General features: G+C 43.7%; 1 protein-coding gene across 1 annotated transcript in view; it reads left to right on the top strand.

Annotated features, from left to right (window-relative positions):
• The window catches only part of htr7 (5-hydroxytryptamine receptor 7), a 65,021-nt gene extending 62,099 nt beyond the window's left edge, over positions 1-2,922 (top strand). Inside the window, exon 2 of the mRNA XM_033033556.1 lies at positions 1,973-2,922. Coding sequence (XP_032889447.1) covers positions 1,973-2,726 — 754 coding nt within the window. The 3' untranslated portion in view covers positions 2,727-2,922. The remainder of the gene's footprint in view (positions 1-1,972) is intronic.
• Positions 2,923-26,003: the final 23,081 nt, after the last annotated feature.

Here is a 26,003-nt window from a genome sequence, read left to right on the forward strand (position 1 = left end):
TATTGCTATTGAGGGAGTGCAACGTAGGTTCACGAGGTTAATTCCCGGGATGGCAGAAATGTCATATGATGATAGAATGGAACGACTGGGCTTGTATCCACTGGAATTTAGAAGGATGAGAGGCGATCTTATAGCAACATAAAATTATCAAAGGATTGGACACGCTAGATGCAGGAAACATGTTCCCGATGTTGGAGGAGTCCAGAACCAAGGGCCACAGTTTAAGAATATGGAGTAGGCCATTTAGAATGGAGATGAGGAAAAACCTTTTCACCCAGAGTGTTGTGAATTTGTGGAATTATCTGCCTCAGAAGGCAGTGGAGGCCGACGCACTGGATGCATTCAAAAGAGCATTAGATTGAGCTCTTAGGGCTAGTGAAATCAAGGGATATGGGGAGAAGGCAGGAATGGGGTACTGATTGTGGATGATCAGTCACGATCACATTGCATGGCTCGAAGGGCCGAATGGCTTACTCCTGCACCTATTTTCTATGTATCTATGTAAAATGCTGGAATAACTCAATGGAACAGGCAGCATCTCTGGAGAGAAGGAATGGGTGACGTTTCAGGTCGAGACCCTTTTTCATACTGATGTCAGGGGTGAGTGGGACAGAATGCAGTCGGAAACAGTAAGACTGGTGGGAGAACTGGGAAGGGGGAGGGGATGGAGAGAGAGGGAAAGCAAAGGCTATTTGAAGTTAGAGATGTCAATGTTCATACCGCTGGGGTGTAAGCTGCCCAAGCGAAATATTAGGTGCTGTTCCTCCAGTTTGTGCTGGGCCCCACTCTGACAATGCAGGAGGCCCAGGACAGAAAGGTCAGATTGGGAATGGGAGGGGGATGGCGTGAATTTGCAGCTTTATGCTGCACTACTTAATCCAAGGGCGAGCGAACGAGCGGACAGACGGTCAAAAGCAACGATCATAGAATGGAATAAATGACATTTTGGGTCGAGACCCTTCTTCAGACTGAGTCAGGGAAAAGAGGAACAAGAGATATAGATGGGACTAAGGACAAATGAATGGAAGATTTGCCTATATCTCCCGTTTCCCTTTCCCTTGACTGTCAGTCTGAAGAAGGGTCACGACCCGAAATGTCATCTATTCCACTCTATGATCGTTGCTTTCGTCCATCTGAGAGAGAGAGAGAGAGATGCAAGAAAGCAGCTATGACATATAATACACAATAAACTATATTATAAATACACAATAAACAAGTTATGCAATCTTGTATTCGTACATGGGTATGACCGCACATAACCCCCCCCCCCCACCTTCCTTCCCAACCTCCCTCAGCCTCACGGACCTTAGAGTACCCCTAGTTCCTAAAACCCATTTCCATCACCGCCCATGACGTCTGTTATAGGAAAGAGGTTGTTAAACTTGAAAGGGTACAGGAAAGATTTACGAGGATGTTGCCAGGATTTGAGGGGCTGAGCTATAGGAGAGGTTGAGTAGCCTAGGGCTTTATTCCTTGAAGTGCAGGAGGATAAGGGATGATCTTATAGAGATGTACAAGATCATGAGAGGAATAGAGTAAATGCACAGTCTTTTACCCAGAGTAGGGGAATCAAGAAGCAGAGGACACGGGTTTAAGGTGAGGGGAGAAAGATTTAATAGGAACCTGAGGGGCATCTTTTTTTCCACGGATGTTGGTGGGTATTTAGAACAAGGTGGCAGAGGAGGTAGTTGAGGCAAGTATATAACAACATTTAAAAAACATTTAGACAAGTACACGGATAGCATAGGTGTAGAAGGATGTGTGGTAAATGTCGGCAGGTGGTGACTAGTGTATATGGGGCATGTTGGTTGGTGTGGGCAAGTTGGGCCGAAGGGACTGTTTTCACACTGTATAACTCTTTGATTCGCTGCTAAAGCCATGAAATGTACTTGCCATTCCAACATCAGAGACACAGCAGCCGGGCGTGTAGGAACTGAGGGGTTGCCACTAACCACTGTTTCTGTTGTTGCAGGTATTTGGGAATAACACGACCACTGACATACCCAGTCAGACAGAATGGCAAAGGCATGGCCAAAATGATTCTCTGTGTCTGGCTTCTGGCCGCATCTGTCACACTGCCACCGCTCTTTGGTTGGGCCGAGAATATCAATGATGACAAGGTTTGCCTGATCAGCCAGGACTTTGGTTACACCATATATTCGACAGCAGTGGCGTTCTACATCCCCATGTCAGTCATGCTTCTGATGTATCACCAGATTTTCAAAGCTGCCAAGAAGAGTGCTGCCAAGCACACCTTTGTGGGATTCCCGCGGCCCGGCGACATGTTGATGGGCGAGGCAGATCAACGAGGGCATAAACCACGCAAAGGCTCAGAAGAATGCACCAACTTTATCCGCCTTCTGAAAAATGAGCGCAAGAACATGTCAATCTTCAAGAGGGAGCAGAAAGCTGCCACCACTCTGGGCATTGTGGTTGGTGCCTTCACTGTGTGCTGGCTGCCGTTTTTCATACTTTCTACAGCAAGACCCTTTATCTGTGGCACCAAGTGCAGCTGTATACCCTTTTGGTTGGAAAGAACAATCTTGTGGTTTGGATATGCCAATTCGTTGCTCAATCCTTTTATCTATGCGTTGTTCAACAGGGATCTGCGGACAACCTATCACAACCTGTTGAGGTGCAGGTACAGGACCATTAACCGGAAGCTCTCCGCTGCAGGAATGCACGAGGCTCTGAAGCTGGCAGAAAGGCCGGAACTGATACTGTAGGCGCAGAGCAAGCCCTTCGAAACAGAATATATCTCAGGGAGAGAAGAATCCTCTTTGTCTGTAAACTATTGTTGCTGTATCAGGGACTTTACACAGAAGATGTTTTATTTGTCAGGCATTGCTCATGCACCAGTGATTTATAGATCATGGATCTGTAGTCAATATCAGATTGGTAAGAGTGGCATTGGAACTTACAGGCTCATTCCCATTGATATTTCAGTCTGTGTGTGCCGTGAAGTGGATTATTCACCACCACAGGTCCTCAATACCTCAGGAAAATGGAGTTGAAGAAGATTAATGATCTTCTCATTGGTACGTGGCATTGCGCAGCCTAACCTGCGGTGTCATAGATGCCTCTCTGGGTTAACAAAATACACTGTTGCTGCTGCATGCTCTTCTGGTACCCTTTCCTTGTGACGACTTCATTCACCTCATACCCCACTCACAACCCCTCCCGACCAGTCCAGCCCTATTGATCTACTGATATAACGTGCATTTGCAAAGGAGCCACTAGATTTCCTATTCTCCCTTGGTCAACAAATTCCTCAAATACCAAGAAAATATTTTAGGTTTCCCACCACTTCCATTAGCTACCCATACCTGAAAACATGACTTCCCCATATTAATTTAAGCCAGCCTCTAAAGTTGGCAGACTGTTTGTAGAAAAGCATATGTACATGTCCGTACAGACAGGAGGATTAGGAAGGAAAAGGAGGAATATCAGGATTACAAGCAGGAAAGAGCAAATTTAGAGCTTGCATTTATTTAGTTCTTATTACAAACTCAGGTCATCCTAAGGGAATGTATCACCAATGAAATATTTTTTCAAAGTGTTGCCCTTGATACATTGATGGAAAAGTGACAAGCAATTTTTATAAATCAAGGTCATGCAAATATGTAACTGAGCTATCTTTAGGTCTTCCTCTAATCTGTTTTGCTGCTTCTAAAACAGTAAAGGTTGTAACTACTGATCCAAGAAACCAGGGAGCTGGTGCGGGCTGTTGTTAATAAATAGTGCAGACCCTGGTCAGTTTTGGTCCTCCTGCTATTGCAAGGAGAGGGTTAAGCTGGAAAGGACGCAGCGAACATTTACCGGGATGCTGCCAAGACTTGAGGGCCTGAGCTATAGGGACTTTGTTCCTTGAACCACAGGAGGATCAGGGTTGTTCTTACAATACAATACAATTTTATTGTCATTTGAGCCTCAGTGAGGCTCAAACGAAATTCTGTTTCCACAGCCATACAAACAAAGACAATTCCTAGACATACACACAATTTAGTTCACACAAACATCCATCACAGTGAACCCACTGTGATGGAAGGCAAAGTCTTTTCTCTCCCCTGTTCTCCATGTCTCTCCCGATGTCCAAGCCCCAGGCGGGCGATGATAAGTCCCACGGCCATTTTAGGCCGTGCCGGGCGATTTACGGCCCCGCTCCCGGTCTAAAAGTCTCGAAGTTGGAGCCCCCGGCGGGCGCTGGAATGTCCCACGGCCATGAAGCCGTGCCGGGCGATGTACGGCCCCGCTCCGGGTCGTTCCAACCCCGCGACACGGGCTGGAGAAGTCGCGTTGCGAGAGCTCCGGGAAGCGGTCTCTCTCTCCCCCCGGACCCGTGAGCTCCCGATGTCCCAGTCCACCGGACCTGCGGCTGCGTTGCTGGAGCCTCCGAGCCCCAGGAGTCGAGTCGCAGCAGCGAGTAACCACCGCTCTCCACGTTCCGAGGCCGGCCAGCCCCACGATGGTGAGTAGTCCGCAGCTCCGCAGTCTCCCGAGCCCCCGGGTCGTTCAGGTTGAAGGCCGCTCCATGGTGCTAGGCCCCAACTACAACGGAGACCCGACAGGGAAAAGGTCGGGTCTCCCAGACAGGGAAGAGATTTAAACAGTTTCCCCCTGCCCCCCCCCCCCCGCCCCCCACATATACACATTTAAAACCAGTATTAAAAAACACCAAACACTACATTTAACTAGACAAAAAATTTAAAAAAAGACAGACAGGCTGTAGGGGCCGCTGCAAGGGGTGAGTCGCGCCGCCAATATCTTGTAGAGGTATACAAGATTAGGAGGAGAATAGATAATGGAAATGGACTGTCTTTTGCCCAGAGTAGGGACATCAAGAACTGGAGGACATGGGTTTAAGGTTAGGGAGGAAAGAATGAATAGGAACCTGAGTGGCAATCTTTTCACACAGAGGTTGGTGGGTATATGGAACGAGCTGCTAGAGGCGGCAGTGAAGGCAGGTATTTAAAAGACATTTGAACAGGTACACGAATAAGAAAGCTTTCGAGGGGTATGGGTCAAATGTCGGCCAATAGGACTAGTTGGGTTGAAGGCCTGTTTCTGTGCTGTGGGACTCTTTGTGACTCCAAAATGCGGTAAGATTTTACTCAAATGTGAAGATACTATGGCCTTGCATGACAAAAGAACAGAAACGGAAAAAATTGTGAGATTAATTTTCTAATTCATATTTTTGAATGCATGCTGCTTTTGATGAATATTATATTGGATTTACAAAATGCCCCAATAACTTGTTTCTTACTGAGCTACCAAAAGCTTTGGTGCTGTAAAATGCTGCAAATCGATGATTCGTAACACAGCAGCAAGTGAAATGCTTAAATTGTTTATCTCTAATACTAATCCATTATATGCTGAGTTGTTACTAGGGCTTGGATGCCAATGGAAATGAGAAGCAAGTAATGTACAAGCATGTGAATTAATATTACATTCACATTACTTATCGTCTCAAATAAATATTATCTCACGTGGAATTCTTTACACCACAGGGGGAAGGTCAGACCATTCTTAAGTTTAGTTTAGTTTAGTTTAGAGATACAACGCGGAAACAGGTCCGAGTCCGCAACGACCAGCGATCCCCGCACATTAACACTATCCTGCACTGGGGACAATGTTTTGTTTCGCATTTATACTAAGCCAATTAACCTACAAACCTATACGTCATTGGTGTGTGGGGAAAAAACAAAGTTCTCGGAGAAAACCCACGCAGGTCACGGGGAGAACGTACAAACTCCGTACAGACAGCGCCCGTCTCTGGCACTGTAAGCACTGTAAGGCAGCAACTCTACCGTGGTGCCACTGTTAACTGGAAAGAGCACAGGAAAGCTAAGCCTAATATCATGGATAAGACTCTCTCTACGACGTTATGAGCAAATATTACCTGGTTACCTGAACTTATACTATTCCTTATCAAATGGGTTGAACATTCTCCAAAGACACCAACAGAGTTCAAATGCCACTAATAGAGTTCAATGCAAACATTTACTCTACAGGAAAGTGGCTAATTTGATTCTCCAATTTTAGATAACTAATCAAGAACCCCCCCCCCCCCCCACCCCCTTCACAGACTCTCTTCCCCGAGCCCGATCTAGATGCGCACCCAATTCTCCCACCATCATGACATCCCCCCCTTACCCTGTCTCCTTGCACCTATATCCCTTCATCTGGCTTCACATTTCTCTCTTTATCTCCTTATCTCACAGCCTTTGTCCTTTCAGCTTTGGCTTTTGTCTAACCATCTGCCAACCAACCCCCCACACACACCCACACTTGTATCCACCTATCACTTGCCAGGCTTTCCCCAACCACACCTCTTTTAGCTTTCTCCCCCCCTATTACAGTCTGAAGGAGGATCCCTAACCGAAATGTTGATTATCCATTTCTCCAAACAGGCTGCCTGACCCACTGAGTTACTCCAGCACTTTGTGTCTTTTTTGTAAAGCAGCATCTGCAGTTCCTTGTATCTACTATCTCGAGGCCGGCTATCTCATAGAAAATTACCTTGAGAACCTAATCTTTAACCCCTTCATCATTTCCAGTCCTTCCGCCCAGCCCATATGCTGATATGCCTGCTATTAAAATTGAAGTTGAAGGTGTCAAGAAGTTATTGCTCAACATTAATACCACAAAAACAATTGGACCAGATCAGATACAGAATCAAGCCCTCAAGATCGCAGCCGAAGAACTGGCTCCAGCTTTGCAGTTCAATTTTTCAACAATCGCTTGACTCGGGCGATGTTCCGCTGGATTGGAGGAAGGCCAACATCACTCCTCTCTTTAAGAAGGGTTCAACCACCAACCCAGCGAATTATCGTCCTGTTTCACTAACAAGTACTTGCTGCAAATTGCTGGAGCATATCATTGATAGTAATCTGATGCGTCACGTGAGCAAACATAATATTCTTGCCGACAACCAACATGCATTTAGGAGGCATAGATCATGCGAGTCTCAACTTATCCTGACGACAAACGACCTGGCCAAGCACCTTGACAGTAACGTCATCATGGATTTAGTTGTGCTGGACTTTTCTAAAGCATTTGATGTCATCCCACACTGCTTCGGAAGCTTGACTTCTATGGTATTCGTTACAACACGAAACGATGGATTTCCAGTTTCCTGACAAAACGTCTTCAGCGTTTGTGTGTGAACGGAAAGAGCTCCAATTGGCATCCAGTGTTGAGTGGTACACCTCAGGGCACAGTACTTGGCCCACACCTATTTTTGCTTTACATAAATGACATCCATGAAAAAGTCGCAAGTACGACCAGACTATTCGCTGATGATTGTTTGCTGTACCGTCCAATTAAGTCAACTGACGATGAAGATGTTCTCCAAAATGATCTCGATACTATGGTCGAGTGATCACAACAATGGGGCATGCAGTTCAACCTCTCCAAATGTGAAACCATGCGTGTCACCAGAAAGAGGAATCTAGGCGTCACATCCTACAACATACTTGGTGTCACCCTTGAAGAATCCAAACAAACCAAGTATCATGGCATCAAATTGCAGAATGATCTGTATTGGAATGGTCAGACTCATCATGCAACAGTGAAAGCAACAGGTGTCCTAAACTTCCTGAGGCGCAACTTTCATCATTGTTCAACTTCTGTCAAGGAGAAGCAATACTTCACCCTCGTTAGACCTCATTTGGACTACGCAGTTGCAGCTTGGGACCCATACACAGATAAAAACATTTCATCCATTGAACGTGTCCAAAGACAGGCCGCTCGATTTGTTACTAACACCTATGAGAGAGAAGCGAGTGTCACCAAACTTCTGAATTCTCTGGGGTGGAACCCTCTCCAAGACAGACGTGAAGCTCACCGTTTGACCTGCTTTTACAAAATGTTAAATGGTCAGCTAGACATAGATCACAAGACCTACACCAACCCCAAACCAATTAGGAGCAGACGAGGGCATTCGATCCAATTTGTGATCCCAGCTACAAAGACAGATGTGTACAGCAATTCGTTCTTCCCCCGCACAATTAAAGCATGGAATAATCTCCACCCAACTGTAGTTACCCAACCAGATGCAACTAAATTTAAAGTAGCACTTTCTTCCCAATAACCCTTTCTGGCTTAATCCCTCCCTTCACCACCTCCAGTTTAAATTTCAGTTGGAATATTTTGGAGGACCAAGTAACCAAGAAGCAAGAACCCTCCCCCGCCCCATTCCCCCATCCCTGCAGTCAATTACAAGCCTGTTACAATTACAATTAAATGCTGCAACCTAATCTTGGAGGACCCAGTACTAACCCTACCTGATGCTCTTGCCCTCTCCATCTCCTGAAGCCTGTATCAACATACATTATCTTCACAATCTCCCTGCACAAGCTCCAGCCATCACCTGTGCATGACCTCAGGTCAACAATGTCTTACGTCAGAAGGATTTGGGATTAGTCAAGGATTCCAGCAGAGTGCCAATGGGCAGATGTAACTTTAGGACATCCAACAAGTGGGGTGTGCAGGTGGCAACTGGAACAAGGCAAAAATGCGAATGACATTTTAAATGGAACTTGTGAGTTGCATGTATCAAATATCCAAATCATGGTGCAATGTACCTGAACTGGGTGGGTGTAACAATGGCATCTTTGGAGCGCTGAGGTGGAACAAGGAAGGCAAATCGTTTCCTTGGATAGTATGGGTATTAGCTTTGATAACATTAATGAAACATTTGGTCACCCTACTAGAGGAAGGATGTTGTTAAGCTGGAAAGAGTATAGATATCATTCATAAGGGTATTGCCAGAACTTGAGGGCCTGAGCTATAGTGAGAGATTGGGCAGGCTGGGACTATATTCCTTAGAGCGTTGGAGGAAGGGTGATTTTATAAGATGTGTAAGATCATGAAGAGAATAGAAAGTGTGGATGCACAGAATCTTTTACCCAGGGTTGGCGAATTAAGAACTAGAGGACATGGGTTTAAGGTGAGAGGGGAAAGATTTAATGGGAAACTGTGGGACAAGTACTATAACAACATTAAAAGACATCTGGACAGGTACATGGATAGGAAAGATTTAGAGAGATGTGGGTCAAATGCAAGCTGGTGGGACAAGTATAGATGGGGCATCTTGGTTGGGGTAGGCAAGTTCCTGTGCTGCCTGACTATCACCCTATTAATCCCATTTATGCTCAGATTACAATCTCCGCCCAGTCGACCAAATGTAGGCCTTTACGTCAACTGCAGTATCCCACTCTCTGCAAGTGACAACTGGAACTCCGACGAGGCAATTACTGCCGAGCTCTGCAGATGCTGTTGTCAGTGTTTGTTAAAAGGCTGTAGACTGGGGAACTAACTGTGTTCATTACCTCCGGGCTAGAGCAGCATTGCACTGACCCTCTGTAGAAAGCTTTCACCAATCTCTGACGTTATGGAGGACAGAGAAGGATCACCTCGCTGAAATCGGAACTTCCCAAATTGCAAAGTGCCAATGTATTTGTTTTCCCAAGTAATAGTCACTCTGGCAATGTAATAAATGGAGTAACCATTAAGGTTTTACAGACAATAATGAAACTGACTGATCATTTGTGGAAAGCACTTAAAAAATCAGTGTATCATGAAGATAGGGTTTCTAAAGAAGCTGGATCATAAGGTGGATCTCAAAGCTGATGTGGAAAGATAAAGTTTTCAACCTGAAGCATTAACACTATTTCTCCATCCACAAGTGTTGCCTGCCTGCTGAGTTTTTCCAACAATTTATGTTTAAATGTTAAGTTTAATGCATTTATTTCAAGTGTTTTTGGGGCTAAAATGGCCTTTAGTTCTGGGGCAAGTAAAGGTCATTTTTGAGGGTCTTATTTTGTGTAAAATAGTACGTATGTTCCGCTAAACCAACTTTGTCCAGTTCTTGATTCAAATCTTGACACGGTAACTTTGTTAGTTTAGAGATATAGTGCTGATACAGGCCCATCAGCCCACTGAACCCACACCAACCTGCGATCCCTGCACATTAACACTACCCTGGTGCGTGTAGGATCGTGTTAGTGTGCAGGGGCCGCTGGCCGTGTGGACTCAGTGAGCCGAAGGTCCTGTTTCCGTGCCATATCTCTAAACTAAACTAATCAGACCAACCATCTTGAAGGTGAAGAGAGAAAGAGCTATGATCATAATCTGGAAAGGGTCAGTTTTACATTTATACCAAACCAATTAACCTACAAACCTGTACGTCTTTGGAGTGTGGGAGGAAACCGAAGATGTCGGAGAAAACCCACGCATGTCACGGGGAGAACGTACATACTCTGTACAGACAGCACCTGCAGTTGGGATGGAATCCGGGTCTCTGGCGACCATGGCTCTAACGCTGCACGTCTGTGCCGCTACTAGATATACTGCTCAAACCTCTTGGCCTTGGAATTTAATGCCTCATTCTCATCTATGGCATACAAAATTTTGCAGCGCATACGAAGACTTTCCAGCCCGTCTCCCTTGATTCATCTGTCAAAGGGCTGAAAATTGCTCATTATTTCATTATTTCAGCTAGCAATGCTGATTAAGTGCTCATTGGGGATTTGGCTAAACTGGTCCTGTCTCTGAGTCCTTAGATATGTCGTAATGGGTTGTGGAGTGAAAGTATTGAACATTTCTTGCAGATGTTACATGACTCATCAAACCACTGCAAACTTTCCAGATTATGATCATAGCTCTTTCTCTCCTCACCTTCAAGATGGTTGGTCTGATTAGTTTAGTTTAGTTTAGAGATCCGGCACGGAACCAGGCCCTTCGGCCCACTGAGTCCGTGCCGACCAGCGACCCCTGCACACTAACACTATCCTACACACACCAGGAACAATTTACATTTACACCAAGTCAATTAACCTACAAACCAGTACGTCTTTGGAGTGTGGGAGGAAACCACGGATCACAGAGAAACCCCACACAGGTCACGGGTAGAACGTACAAACTCCGTACAGACAGCACCTGTAATCAGGATTGAACCCAGGTCTCTGGTGCTGCAAGGCAGCAACTCTACCGCTGAGCCACCGTGCCATCCTAACCATTGGTTAGGGGTATGAATATGTACATATATCAGTTCTATGTGGAATTATATAGGTTCCACCGTGCTATTGTCTGGGAAGTTATTTTGATCAAGGGAGAAAACCATTTGCTAAATAGGTGTAAATGGCCAAACAGCCGATAGCAAAGAGCCAACAGTTGCTACATATGGGAGAAGGCAGAGAATGGGGTTGAGAGGAAAAAATACATCAGCCATGATCGAATGGCGGAGTAGACACCACAGGCCGAATTACCTAATTCTACTCCTTTGGCTTAAGGTGGCCCCAGGTGCAGATTCAGAAAATAATTTTGATCCTGCATATCATAATTTGAATGACTAGAAATAGTAAGAAACCATTGTGGGCTTAGCATTAAAGAATTGATCAGAAGGACGTTTTCTTGTAATATAGGAGCGACTCTCCTCTCACCAATATATTTGAATAACAAAAATTATAATAAAAATCCAATTATACATAGCACAATTAGAACATGGAAACAAATAAAACAGAATCTAAAATTAAGAAACCTATCTCTTTTAATACCAATAGTTAATAATCCATCGTTTAAACCATCAATTATAGACAAATCATTTATACAATGGGAAAGAATGGGAATCAAAACGCTCGAAGATCTGTATGAATTGGGAAAATTACTAACATTTCAACAACTACAACTGAAATATAATTTGAAAAATAATCAATATTTTAAATATCTTCAAATTCGTGATTATCTGAAAAAATATACAAAAGACTATCATAATATGCCTACCGACTTACTGGATGAAGCAATAAAGACAAAGGCGGAATCAGCTAATCTAATATCGTACCTATATAACATCATCTTAAACATAGAAATACCCACAACTGATGGAATTAGAAGAGACTGGGAACAAGAATTAGCTATAAAAATTTCAAAATAGAGCTGGATTAATCACTTACTACAGGTGCATAAATGTTCGATCAACGTACGACATACGCTCATCCAATTCAAAACATTACATAGACTATATTATTCAAAAACTAAATTAAATAAACCCTTCCCTAATGTCTCACCCCTCTGTGATAAATGTCTGTGTCAAGAAGCTACCATAGCGCATTCTTTTGTTTTTTGTACAAAAATCCAAAAATTCTGGTATGAAATATTTGATATCTTTACAAAATTAATCAAAATAAAACTGGTACCAAAACCAGAATGGATCATTTTTGGAATATCGGAAGGTAACCCTGAATTAAACGTGTATCAGAAGAACTTACTCAATTATGGGCTAATAATGGGAAAAAAGCTCATACTTAAATTCTGGAAAAATGCGCCCACACCAACAATAAAAATGTGGATATCAAATATGTTTGAAACACTACATCTGGAAGAGATGAGATTCCTCTTAGCAGGTAAAGCAAACCAATTCCAAAAGACGTGGTCTACGTTTTTGGAACTATTACAAGCATGAGGTGCAATAGTAATTTTAAAAATAAATAAATAAATAAATGGTACCAAGATCTGGTAACGGGGGGTAAAACAACAAAAACAGACTTGGTTGGTAGTCCCCTTTCTGCGGAGTTTAATGTTATAATAGAGCGATTGTTTCTCCTTTCTTTTTCCTTCTTTTCTAGGGTCTACTTTCTTTCTTTACTTCCTTCTCTAACTTCTTTTCTAAGGGGCTTTCTTTTCTCAACACTCTCTTGCACCTTCACGACTCTTGCGCACTTTCCTTACTTCCTTTACTTCTATCTTTTTCTTAAAGCTCAAAAAATGAAGCGGTACAAAAAATGTATTAAGACATATGTGTTGTGTATTATTGTAACTTACCGTACTTCTAATAAAAATATATATTTTTTAAATTAAAAAAAAAGAAGGACGTTTTCTGCCATCATCCTTTCTCCTAATTGTGTTGGAGCTGAGGATGTGGCTGGCACTGAGTCACACATTGTGGGATAAATCAGGGCCGAATAAGAAGGTGCATCAGTTCTCAAGCAAGGTCCTGGTGGAGGAGGTATAGTGAAGGAATGATATCCAGTAGTCACAGCACCAGAAAAGAGTCCAGGTTGACCATGGAAGCAGATGCTAGGGCTATCATGCCTCCCTCCCATTCCTTATGCAGATGGAATGGATCCCCAGCAAATGACCAAGCTCTTCCTGCCTCTGTCGCTCATGTACAGTGTTCAACAGGTTGGAGTAGCAACGATTCTTTATAAATTAATTCCTTTGTGGATTTCTATAATAGATGTTGGTTTAATGTTCCAATATCCACTTCAGATAATCAGCAGTGGCTCCATGGAATGATAATATTGTCTGTCATTGATGAGTGGAACTTTGAATGGAACTTGGAATCAGTCAGACACTGTTAGATGATTATCTGAAACATTTACCATCAAATACCATGTAACCTCTTTAGATAAGCACCAGCAAATGCGTTTAGGTGGCAGTGAGGTAACAGAAGCCAATTTATGTCTCCGCCAGTACTTTCAATACAAAGCCCAATGAGCAGCTCTTTATCTCTTTCATGATTGAAGTATTTGGGAAAATTCAACCTCTTGAGATTACACAGTGAGGGACTAGGAGATCACATGTATTCATGTTAAGTGATTGGAGCAGAATTAGGCCATTCGGCCCATCAAGTCTACTACGCCATGGCTGATATATTTTTCCCTCTCAACCCCATTCTCCTGCCTTCTCCCCATTACCCCGGACAACCATACTTATCAATAATCTATCTCTGCCTTAAAAACATTAATTGACAGCCTCCGCAGCCTTCTGTAGCAATGAATTCCACAGGTTCACCACCATCTGACTAAAGAAATTCCTCCTCATCTTCCTAAAGGCACGTCCTTTAATTCTGAGGCTATAACCTCTGGCCATAGACTCTCCCACTAGTGGAAACACCTTCTCCTCATCCATTCTATTCAAGCCTTTCACTATTCGGTAAGTTTCAATGAAGTACAATTCGCTCCACTGCAGAATGTTAACATTTTGGGTGCTTTAAGCTGTTGCAAGTTAATGTTAAATGTAGCAAATACTTAACATTCAAAGAAATAGAACATGAATTGTGAAAAATGGTAAATCCTGTCTGTAAAGCGGAGAAATGTTCAATACAATAAGAGGAGTTGTTTTATATCTGGTTTAGTATGATCCTTCCTGTGATGTATGATGTATGAAACATAGGCACCAAATTAATTAAGTGTACACCTAAGATTTTCTCCACTAAATGTTTGATGTATATATATTTATTTCATATATGCACTGCAATGCAACTTTTATATGGGAGTTTCTGACTGCAAAATGTATGACTGTCAGGCACAAATTGCATGAAATGACCTGCAAGGACCTCCACATAGATGCCATTTGAAAACACGTTACTTTGGACATAGTTTAAATAGCTGGCAGATAGAGACTTAAAAAAACAATTTTGAGTTATTGCAAATTTATTTCCAAACATTCTGACAATTACATCACTTGAGCCTAGTTACAGCAAACATGGTTGTTAGTCATTCATGACATTTGTACTTGTAGTTTACACATGAATTATCATACCAGATTCTAATTTATGTGAAGTGTCTTTCCTGGTACTAATTCATTAAAAACTATTACAAGAAAAGCTGCTTTTGTTCAAATTGCCAATTGTTAGTTCAGATTACATGCTGCAATGAAGTTTAAGATAAATATTCATCTCCAGCATGGAACAAAATTGCTTTATGCCCTGGATATCTCTGTGATTGAATCTTGGCCCAAGATACGATATAATCACTGTGATTATGCAACCAATCTTCCCAGTGCTTGCACTGATTTCCAGATGGGGTCAAAAAGCCGGTGGGATTGAGCAGCATTTCTGTTACTGCTTTTCTGATATCTCATTCTTGTAAATGTACAGAACATGTAATATTCCTGATTGAAAATGGAATAAAAGAAACCGTTTTAACCCAAATTATGCCTGGTTTGATTGTAATGATGTCAAAATGGCCTGAAGGGGATTTGTGACATTATTGCACATTGTTCACAAAGTCTGCAGCTTCGAGCATCAAGGCAGATAAACCAACTTTAGATTTTGTCTTACATGATCTGTTTTATGTATTTCTTGTTACTTGGGTAGCCGTACAAAACATGAGAGGCACATCCATGAGAGGCACGCGTTACACAACAAGAGATAAAGAGTACTCTGGGATTCGCAGGTGTTAGTTTTCACAGAGAAACCTGGGTGCTTCTGCTGGGACCATAGATTTGTAATATGCATTTTGGTATATACGATATTCTACTCATGCAATAATTATTAGTTTAGTTTAGTTTAGTTTAGAGATACAGCGCGGAAACAGGCCCATCGGCTCACTGAGTCCACGCCGACCAGCGATCCCCGCACTCTAACACTATACTACACTGGGGACAATTTACAATTATACCAATCCAATTAGCCTACAAACTGCATATCTTTGTAGTGTGGCAGGAAACCAGAGCACCCGGAGAAAACCCACGCAGGTAACAGGGAGAACGTACAAACATCGTACAGACAGCACCCGTAGTGTGGCACTGGCACTGTATGGCAACAACTATCACTGCGCCACCATGCCATCCTCTGTTATAATAAAAATAACTTGTTTTACGTCTTACAATGTTATTTTGAAACCATCAGGTTTCTCATCTTTGCCTTTCTGATCCCTATGTGAAGTACATAGTATCTGAAGAATGAGCCGGGGTCCAGTCTTGTGGCCAAGATGACTTGAGTAGTTTCCTAACAGTGTTGATAATGAACTTACATCGAGGCTCATGTTAATGCATCTTTTTGTCATCTTAGCTAGTTGGTAAAAGGATAGTAATGCTATCACAGTGCCCCCTTTTATCCATGAGGAAATCAGTCAACCAGCTTGCTGTCATTTGCCTTCTGCATTCATGCACTACTGATTGGAATGTGTTTACATGGAACATTAAACATAGAACAGTACAGTACAGAAGGGGCCCTTCAGCCCATAATATCTGTACCGAGCATGGTGCTAAGCTGAACTGATCTCATTTGCCTGCACATGATCCATATCCCTTAATTCCCTGCACTTCCATGTGCCTATCTAAACATTTTGTAAACACCACTATTGTATCTGCCTCCACCACCACCCCTGGCAATACGTGCCAGGCCTCTACCACCCTCTGTGTAAAAAACTCACCACGCACATCTCCATTTAACTTTCTCCCTCTCACCTTAGAAACATAGAAACATAGAAAATAGGTGCAGGAGGAGGCCATTCGGCCCTTGGAGCCATCACCGCCATTCATTGTAAGCATGGCTGATCGTCCACTATCAATAACCCGTGCCTGCCTTCTCCCCATATCCCTTGACTCCACTAGCCCCTAGAGCTCTATCTAACTCTCTCTTAAATCCATCCAGTGATTTGGCCTCCACTGCCATCTGTGGCAGGGAATTCCATAAATTCACAATTCTCTGGGTGAAAACGTTTTTTCTCACCTCAGTCTTAAATGACCTCCCCTTTATTCTAAGACTGAGGCCCCTGGTTCTGGACTCACCCAACATTGGTGAGTCCAGCCGTCTCCGGGAACACTCCTGGAACACTCCGGAACACTCTAGGAACACTCCGCCATCCCAGGGATCAATCTCGTGAACCTACGCTACACTGCCTCAATCACAAGGATGTCCTTCCTCAAATTAGGAGACCAAAACTGTACACAATACTCCAGATGTGGTCTCACCAGAGCCCTATACAACTGCAGAAGAACCTTAGAGTTATGCCCGCTAGTTTCGGACCTTTTCACCCTGGAAAAAAGGTTCTGACTACTCTATCTCTGCCACTCATAATTTTATAAACTTCTACCAAGTCTCCCCTCAATCTCCAACATTCCAGAGAAAACAAGCCAAGTCTATCCAACCTCTGCCTGTAGCTGAATCCTCCAATTCAGGCAGCATTGTGGTAAACCTCCTCTGCACCCTCTCCAAAGCCTCCACATCTTTCCTGCAATAGGGCAACCTGAACTGCACACAGTACTCCAAATGTGGCCTGACCAAAGTCCCCTAGAGTTGCATGAAGACTTCCTGACTCTTATAATTAAGGCTCTTAGCAATGAAGGAAGGCATACCATATGCCTCATTTACCACCCTATCTACTTGTACTGCCACCTTTAATGAGGTATTAACACGGTCTCCAAGATCCCTCTGTACATCAATGTTGTTAAAGGCCGTGCCATTAACTATACACTCCTTACATTCAACCTCCCAAATTGCAACACCTCGCACTTGCTCGGGTTAAACTCCACCTGTCATTTCTCCACCCATGTCTACAATGAGTGTGCTGATCTTCACCACACTCACAGCCATCACTCACCTGGATTCCAGGTCCAGTTCCAGACCAAGAGTCTGAAGAAGTGTCTGGACCTGAAGCATCACCTATCCATGTTCTCCAGAGATGCCACCTGACCACCTGAGTTATACCAGCACTTTGTGCCCTTTTTGGTATTGACCAGCAACTGTAGTTGTTTGTTTCTACGTCTAATACATTGATCATCCCTTACTTGGTTGTAAGGGACGGTAACATCGGCAATAACAGACACCACTTCCCCCGCTATGGTCTGTTGTAACGAGGGTTTACTGTACAGACCTGTACTAGCTATCCCTAATTAGCCATTCCATTCCAAATGGGAGTAAATCCATTCTCAAAGATACCTCTCTAATGGTTTCCTCATCACTGACGTGAGGCTCCGTGGCCTACACATCCCTGGACTCTCTCCACTTCCCTTCTTAAACAAAGGAACAGCATTGGCCACTCCCCAGTCCTCCGGGATTTAGCTTGTGGCTACTGAAGCAACAAAGATCCTCGTCAAGACCCCCACAATCTCCTCGCTTGCCTCCCTCAATAACTTGGGATAGATCCCACCAGGCCCTGGGGACTTATCCTCCTGAATATTCTTCAAGAACCTCAGCACCACCTCCTTCTCAATCTCAAACTGCGCTAGTATAGTTTAATTCTCCACCCTGATCTCGCTGTCCTGAAAGTGCTTCTCCTTGAAGAATACGGATGCAAAGTACTCATTTAATACCTCACCTACAGTACATTCTCCACCTGGCATTCAGTCCCTCCATTATCCTTGAGCGGTCCTACCTTCTTCTGGTCACCCTCTTATTTTTAACATATGTATAAACATCCAAGGGATTTTCCAACTGCAAATGGCATTTTCTGGCCCACAGAAACATAGAAAATAGGTGCAGGAGGAGGCCATTCGGCCCTTCGAGCCAGCACCGCCATTCATTGTGATCATGGCTGATCGTCCCCAATCAATAACCCGTGCCTGCCTTCTCCCCATATCCCTTGATTCCACTAACCCCTACGGCTCTATCTAACTCTCTTAAATCCATCCAGTGATTTGGTCTCCACTGCCCTCTGTGGCAGGGAATTCCACAAATTCACAACTCTCTGGGTGAAAAAGTTCCCCTCTGCTCCATCTAATCGCCCGCTTGAGTTCCCTCCTACTCACTTTAAATTCCTCATAAGCCCCGTCTCAGGGCACCTTCTCAAACCTGACATCTGCTTACTTTTTCTTCCTTAGCAGGTTTACAATTTCCTTGGTTCCCTTACCTTGCCGTCCTTATTCCCTCCTCCTTACTGGAACATGCTGATCCTGCACATTGATCAGCTGGCTTGAAGCAACTCCCACATGGCATTTGTGGATTTACCCAATAACATCTGATCCCAATCTACCCTCCCCAACTCCTGCTTAATGACATTGTGATCTGTTATTGATTCTGGTCAAGACATGTCCATGGTCATATAGAATGGATTGCAGCATTTTCTGGAACGGGGGTATCAGGGGTAGAGATTCTACACCTGAGGAACAGTCTACCATCTACCTTCTTTTATGTTCAAGAAGGAACTGCAGATGCTGAAAAATCGAAGGTAGACAAAATTGCTGGAGAAACTCAGCGGGTGCGGCAGCATCTATGGAGTGAAGGAAATAGGCAACATTTCCTTCGCTCCATAGATGCTGCCGCACCCGCTGAGTTTCTCCAGCATTTTCGTCTACCTTCTTTTATACTCCTCCTCTTCCTCAAGGATAAGTCGCACCAGAAAACCTCTTTGTAGCTTCTTCATAATCATGGTGGCAGGAAAAATAAATCACTCTCATAGTTAAAGGCACAAAATTTACAAATGGCGATATGTTTGCAGCCCAGGAGAAACAAGATCAAATCAGCAGAGAAATAGTTTTTAACAAATTATTTGACAATGTCTCACCTTTAGATTGCAGTTTAACTTATAAGATCATGTGTTAGTAGAATTAGGTCATTCGACCCTTCAAGCCTACTCAATCATGGCTGATCTATCACTCCCTCCTAACCCCATTCTGCCTTCTCCCGAAAACCTCTGCCACCCGTACTAATCAAGGATCTATCGATCTCTGCCTTAAATATATCCACTGACTTGGCCTCCACAGCCTTCTGTGGCAAAGAATTCCACAGATTCACCACCCTCTGACTAAAGAAATTCCTCCTTATCTCCTTCCTAAAAGAACGTCCTTTAATTCTGAGGCTATGACCTCTAGCCCTAGACTCTCTAACTAGTGGTAACCAACTCCTCTCCATATCCACTCTATGCAAGCCTTTCACTATTTGGTACATTTCAATGAGGTCCCGCCTCATTCTTCTAAACGCCAGCGAATATACTGTAGGTCCATTTTTTGACAAATGCTCATCATATGTTAACCGACTCATTCCTGGGATCTTTCTTGTAAACCTCCTTTACACCCTCTCCAGAGCCAGCACATCCTTCCTGAGATATGGTGCCCAATATACACCCCTGTTTTTGCGTACAAGCCATCTTGAAATAAATGCTAAAACTTAGCCCTGAGTTTTAGCTTTGTTCTGGATCTGAGCTACTCATTGAATTGAGAAATGGTAAGGATGACATCACTATCTTTCTTGCCTCATTTAAAACACACCTACATATTATAGAGTGGGGGAACTTTTTAGACATTGACTGGAAACTAATTTGAATATTAGACTAAGATAATTGCATAGAAATCGAGTAAAACAGATCTCTGCACCATTTCCTTCCCAAGCTCCACAAACCCCCTATCCAAACTGTCTGGCAGTAAATGTCCAGCCAGCTCCAACGTCCCAGATTAATTAGACTTACTCAATAGAGTCATCAGACTAAATAAAGTTAGCAAATGTCAGCATGTCTCCACACTTTAGTTCCACAATGCTCATCAATAATTCAGTTCACAACACAATAATCTTTGGTTAGTAATGATCTAAACCATATTTTACAGATGCAAGGGAAATAAGAACATAAACAGATTTAGAAAAAAACAACATATATTGTGAAAGAGCTGCTGAATAAAATTACCTAATACAGAAATTCTAAAAAATGTTTGACATTTATACCGGGAGAAAGATAAAAATGTTCAGAGAGCTACATGAAAAGAGATTAATTTGTTATCATAGACACAAATTGCCAGAGAAGACATATTTTTCATCCGCTGCCAAGCTATTTAAGGAAAAGAGTTTGTAAGCCACATATCAGAATGGGAAGAATCCACGGGCTGCTTACAAGAGAGATTCAAGCAGAGAGAAGAGATGAGTTCTGAGTAGTTGTGATGTTAGGTTCCCAAAATGCCAGGTTCCCAATGTCCAGGCATAACCTGAATGCACAAGCAGTTCATGAAATGCCCTCAGAAGAGGAAAAATATCACCAACATACCTGAGGAATGATGTGCTGGCCCCAGAGAGGGTCCAGAGCAGGTTTACAAGAATGATCCCAGGAATGAATGGGTTAACATATGATGAGCGTTTGTCGGCACTGGGCCTCTACTCACTGGAGTTTAGAAGAATGATGGGGGACCTCATTGAAACTTACCGAATAGTGAAAGGCTTGGATAGAGTGGATGTGGAGAGGATGTTTCCACTAGTGAGAGAGTCTAGGACTAGAGGTCATAGCCTCAGAATTAAAGGACGTTCTTTTAGGAAGGAGAAATTTCTTTAGTCAGAGGGTGGTGAATTTGTGGAATTTATCACCACAGACTCCTTTCAGATATTTAATACATAATAAAATTTAACTGGAGGCTTTCGATTTACTGGAAGGTACATGATTACCCGAACTCTTGGAATGAACCCGTGCCACCTTGATGGGTGCAGAGCTGTAATTGCCATGCCCGAGTTATTGATCATTGAATCTGACAATCAATATTTCAGGCTGGCTGGAGAGGTTCTGGCTGATTCTGCCCATTGTTTTCTTCACAAGAGTTGTTTTAGTTCCTCACAATATATTGAGAAAGTTTTGTGAGGGTTGGTGCAGCCTGGTGCTGCCATTATTGCTCAGTCTTTATAATCTGCACACGTTCTGCTCTTTGGGGGCTCATGCTCAGATACTAGAAGATGATTGCAGAGAACAGTCACAGAAGCTACAGGAACATAAGAGGTTGTTCCTGCCCCTCCAAGACTTCAGCTCAGTCCAAGGCTGTCCTCCCACAAGGTCAGATACAGCACACAGTGTCTACAGGCAGTGACCCGTCTCCAGACACAGTTCGTTCTGTTTATTATCACATGTACTGAGGTACAGTAAAAAAGCTATTGTTGCATGTTATCCAGTCAGCGGAAAGACAATACATGATTACAATCCAGCCATTCACAGTGTACAGATACACAATAAGGGAAAAACCTTTAGTGCAAGGTAAAGCTCGTAAAGTCTGATCAAAGATAGCTGAGGGTCTCCAAAGCGGAAGATAGTAGATCAGCCCTGCTCTCTAGCTGTGGTAGGATGGTTTAGTTGCCTGATAACAGCTGGGAAGAAACTGTCCTTGAATCTGGAGGTGTGTGTTTTCATGTCAAAATATCAATGTGTGAGGAGGTTTAAATATCATATTCAGGTAGCAGCAGATTATTGCAGCTTGTACAGGAACCTAGTGAACATTTATAATGTCGCTGGAAAAATCACAACTGCTCTTAACTAAGTTCGAGACTCATTCCCAGGCTCTGTCAGAGATCTAGTTTGGATTTTGCAGTTATCTATTCTTATATGAAGAAGGAGAGTAACAAGTACCTTCTTTCTAAGATCTAGACATAGATATAACCACAGATTTTGTTTTAGAGATACAGCATAGAAACAGGCCCTTCGGCCCATCGAGCCTGTGCCGACCAGCGATCCCCATACACGAGCACTATCCTACATATTCTACGGTCAATTTACAATTTTACCAAAGCCAATTAGCCAACAATCCTGTAAGTCTTTGGAGTGTGGGAGGAAACCGGAGCATCTGGCGAAAACCCACGCAGTCACAGGAAGGTACAAACTCTGTACAGGCAGCACCTGTAGTCAGGATCGAACCCGGGTCTCCGGCCCTGTAAGGCAGCAACTCTACCACTGTGTCACTGTGCTGCAAACAGAATGAATAGATTAGAGTCATAGCATCAACTCACCAAGTACATGTTGATCATGAATCACCCATCCAAACTAATCCTATTTCATGGCCCCCACATTCAGATCAATTTCCCCTGATTCTATTATTCTCCTGCATACCAGAGGGCATGTTACAGTGGCCAATTAACCTACTATCTTACACTACTTTGGAATATGAGAAGAAATTAGAGCAACCAGAGGAACCCATACAGTCTTAGGTCACTGGAGCTGTGAGCTCGGCTCACTGCCCCAACATGAATGTTATTGTGAGGCAGAACTGTGAACGTGCAGTGCAGGAGGCTTGCTCATTCTGAGGAAGTCCTTCAACCTGGACCAGCCAAGATCTGGAAGAGGTAGCAGTTGACTCAATGTTGGTGACAAGCAAGGGAAGGATACACATGCAAGAAAAGGTTTTGCCTCTTTGCAGAATGAGGAGGAGGAGTGACAGAAAGCAGCCTCCTATACTGGCTATTCAAATAACATTACCGCTGCACACCAGGAAATATTCTCCCAAAATTATTTTCAGTTGTGTTGAAGAGCAGAAACTAGCATTCTACCATTATAGTAAAGGGGCTGTCCCACTGTGGTGACCTAATTGGCCAGTTTAGAAGAGTTTAGGAGAGTTTGAAAAAATGTCATGTTGAAGAACTCCTTCGACTATGTTGAAGACCAGCTTCGACCTCCTTCGACTATGTTGAAGACTAGCTTCGACTAGCTTCGGGAAAATTGGACACCGAATAGTGGAGAGTGAAGACGACCTCCTTCGATCTCCTTCGACCTCCCTGCGACTATGTTGAAGACTATCTACATCTACCTTCGATTACCTTCGACTACCCTTGATTACCTATGACGAACATGCCGACCTACTATGACCTACTTCGACTAAACCTACGAGTAAAAAAAGTATCGATTTTTTACATGGCGACCTTTTTTTACTCGCGGGCATTTTTCAGCATGTTCAACATTCCGACCTAGCTGAGGCCTCGAGTACGCGGAGACTACTTCCGTGCATGAAGGAGAGTCATAAAGATCTAAGACCTCGTGTCGACCATGCTGTGAGTATGAGTCGAGGGCAAACTCGCCAGAACTCGCGGATTAGTGGGACAGCCCAATAATTACTCAAACACTGCTCTGCTGCTAATGTGATACTTTACTCTTTCTGTCCTTACAACATCTGCATGGAACAAACCCTTGAATTTCAGCATCAACGAACTGCTCAGATCCACCGTTGGACTGAATTCCGCTCCAGGCCGACACGAGGACACAGGGCAGCCTGGGTTTACCATGGGGAGGCAGTAGTGGGTAAGAAGGGGACGTTCCCTGATCACTGACCACACTGTGTGCTCATGGTCATCTTCATTCCTCTCACAACCTGCCTGATGCATAATCAGCTGCTGCTGGCAGTCAGTGGGTTATTGAGTGATCAGGGTGAGTACATCTATCATCCTGCACTTTAGTGGTAATCAGTGTGGAAGTATTTAATAGGGGGCATATTTGCCTATATGAAGATATGATTGCCATTCTTCACTCCATTCCATGGCCTAAACATTGTCACAAAGGCTTACAACATCATGCCCCTCATCCTTGGAACAGGCTCTTCCAGTGTCACCACAAGAGAACAGGTGTGAGCCCCTCACACACTCATTACTGCTATTCCTGCTTCCACTAGAGCAGGGATGGGAGTGTGCCGAGGCCTTTATCATGAACTTGCTGCTGCTTGGCCTGTCTGCACCACCCACACCCACTCCCATGTTGTGTGAGGAACCATGATAACAGCCAGCTATCTCCAGACTGGACCCAGATGTGCATGCAATCTTCAGACTGGAGCCAGATGTGCATGCAATCTTCAGACTGGAGCCAGATGTTCATGCAATCTCCAGACTGGACCCAAATGTGCATGCAATCTCCAGACTGGAGCCAGATGTGCATGCAATCTCCAGACTGGACCCAGATGTGCATGCAATCTCCAGACTGGACCCAGATGTGCATGCAATCTCCAGACTGGAGCCAGATGGGCATGCAATCTCCAGACTCAACCAGATGCGCATGCAATCTCTAGACTGGAACCAGATGTGCATGCAAAGCATGAACTATGAACCTAGGCATCATATTCAGCACAAACGTTGTGGGTGGAAGAACCCATTCCCGTGCTGTTCTATGTTCTATGTTCAAGGAATCAATCTAAGTTAGTCCAACCTCTCCTTGTAGCTAATATGTCTTAATCCAGGCAGTATTCTGGTAAAGCTCCTTTGCATCCTCTCTAATGCCTGCACCGTCTCCCATAATGGGGTGACCAGAATTGCACACAATACCAGTTAAACAAGTACGTTGGTTCTGTCTTCACTAAGGAAGACACAAACAATCTCACAGAAATACTAGCGGACAGAGGATCTAGCGTGAGAGAGAAACTGAAGGGAATCCACATTAGGCAGGAAATGGTGTTGGGTAAACTGTTGGGACTGAAGGAAGATAAATCCCCAGGGCCTGATGGTCTTCATCCCAGAGTAGTCAAGGAGGTGGCCCTAGATATCGTGGATGCATTGGTGATCATTTTCCAATGTTCTATAGACTCTGGATCAGTTCTTGTGGACTGGAGGGTAGCCAATGTAACATCACTTTTTTAAAAAGGAGGGAGAGAGAAAACAGAGAATTATAGACCAGTTTGACTGACTTCGGTGGTGGGGAAGATGCCCGAGTCGATTATTAAAGATTTATAGCAGCGCATTTGGAAAGCCGTGACGAGATCGGTCAAAGTCAGCATGGATTTTTGAAGGGGAAATCATGCTTGACTAATCTTTTGGAATTTTTTGAGGATGTAAGAACGTAGAATGGATAAACGAGAGCCAGTGGATGTGGTGTATGTGGACTTTCAAAAAGCCTTTGACAAGGACCCACACAAGAGATTAGTGTGCAAAATTAGAGCACATGGAATTGGGGGTAGGACATTGACATGGATAGAGAACTGGTTGGCAGACAGGAAGCAAAGAATAGGAATTAGTGGTTCTTTTTAGAATGGCAGGCAGTGACTAGTGGGGTGCCGCAAGGCTCAGTGCTGGGACCCCACTATATATTAACGATTTAGATGAAGGATTAAACTGAAGGAATCTCCAAGTTTGCAGATGACACAAAGCTGGGTGGCGGAGTGAGCTACGAGGAGGATGCTGTGAGGCTGATTGGCGTCAGATTAGGAAAAGGGGAAGTGCAACAAGACCTGGGTGTCCTTGTACATCAGTCACTGAAAGTAAACATGCAGGTACAGCGGGCAGTGAAGAAAGCAAATGGCATGTTGCCTGTCATAGCGAGAGGATTTGAGTATAGGAGCAAGGAGGTCCTACTGCAGTTGTACAGGAGCCTGGTGAGACGTGGAATATTGTGTGCAGTTTTGGCCTCCTAATTTGAGGAAGTACATTCTTGCTATTGAGGGGGTGCAGCGTAGGTTCACCAGGTTAATTCCCAGGATGGCGGGATTGACATATGATAAAAGAACGGATTGACTGGGCTTGTGTTCACTGGATTTTAACATCCTTGGAATAGGCTCTTCCAGTGTCTCCACGAGAGAACAGGTGTGAGCCCCTCACACACGCCTTGCTGCTATTCCTGCTTCCACTA

The sequence above is a fragment of the Amblyraja radiata genome, chromosome 15, assembly GCF_010909765.2.
Source record: "Amblyraja radiata isolate CabotCenter1 chromosome 15, sAmbRad1.1.pri, whole genome shotgun sequence".
Lineage (NCBI taxonomy): Eukaryota > Metazoa > Chordata > Chondrichthyes > Rajiformes > Rajidae > Amblyraja > Amblyraja radiata.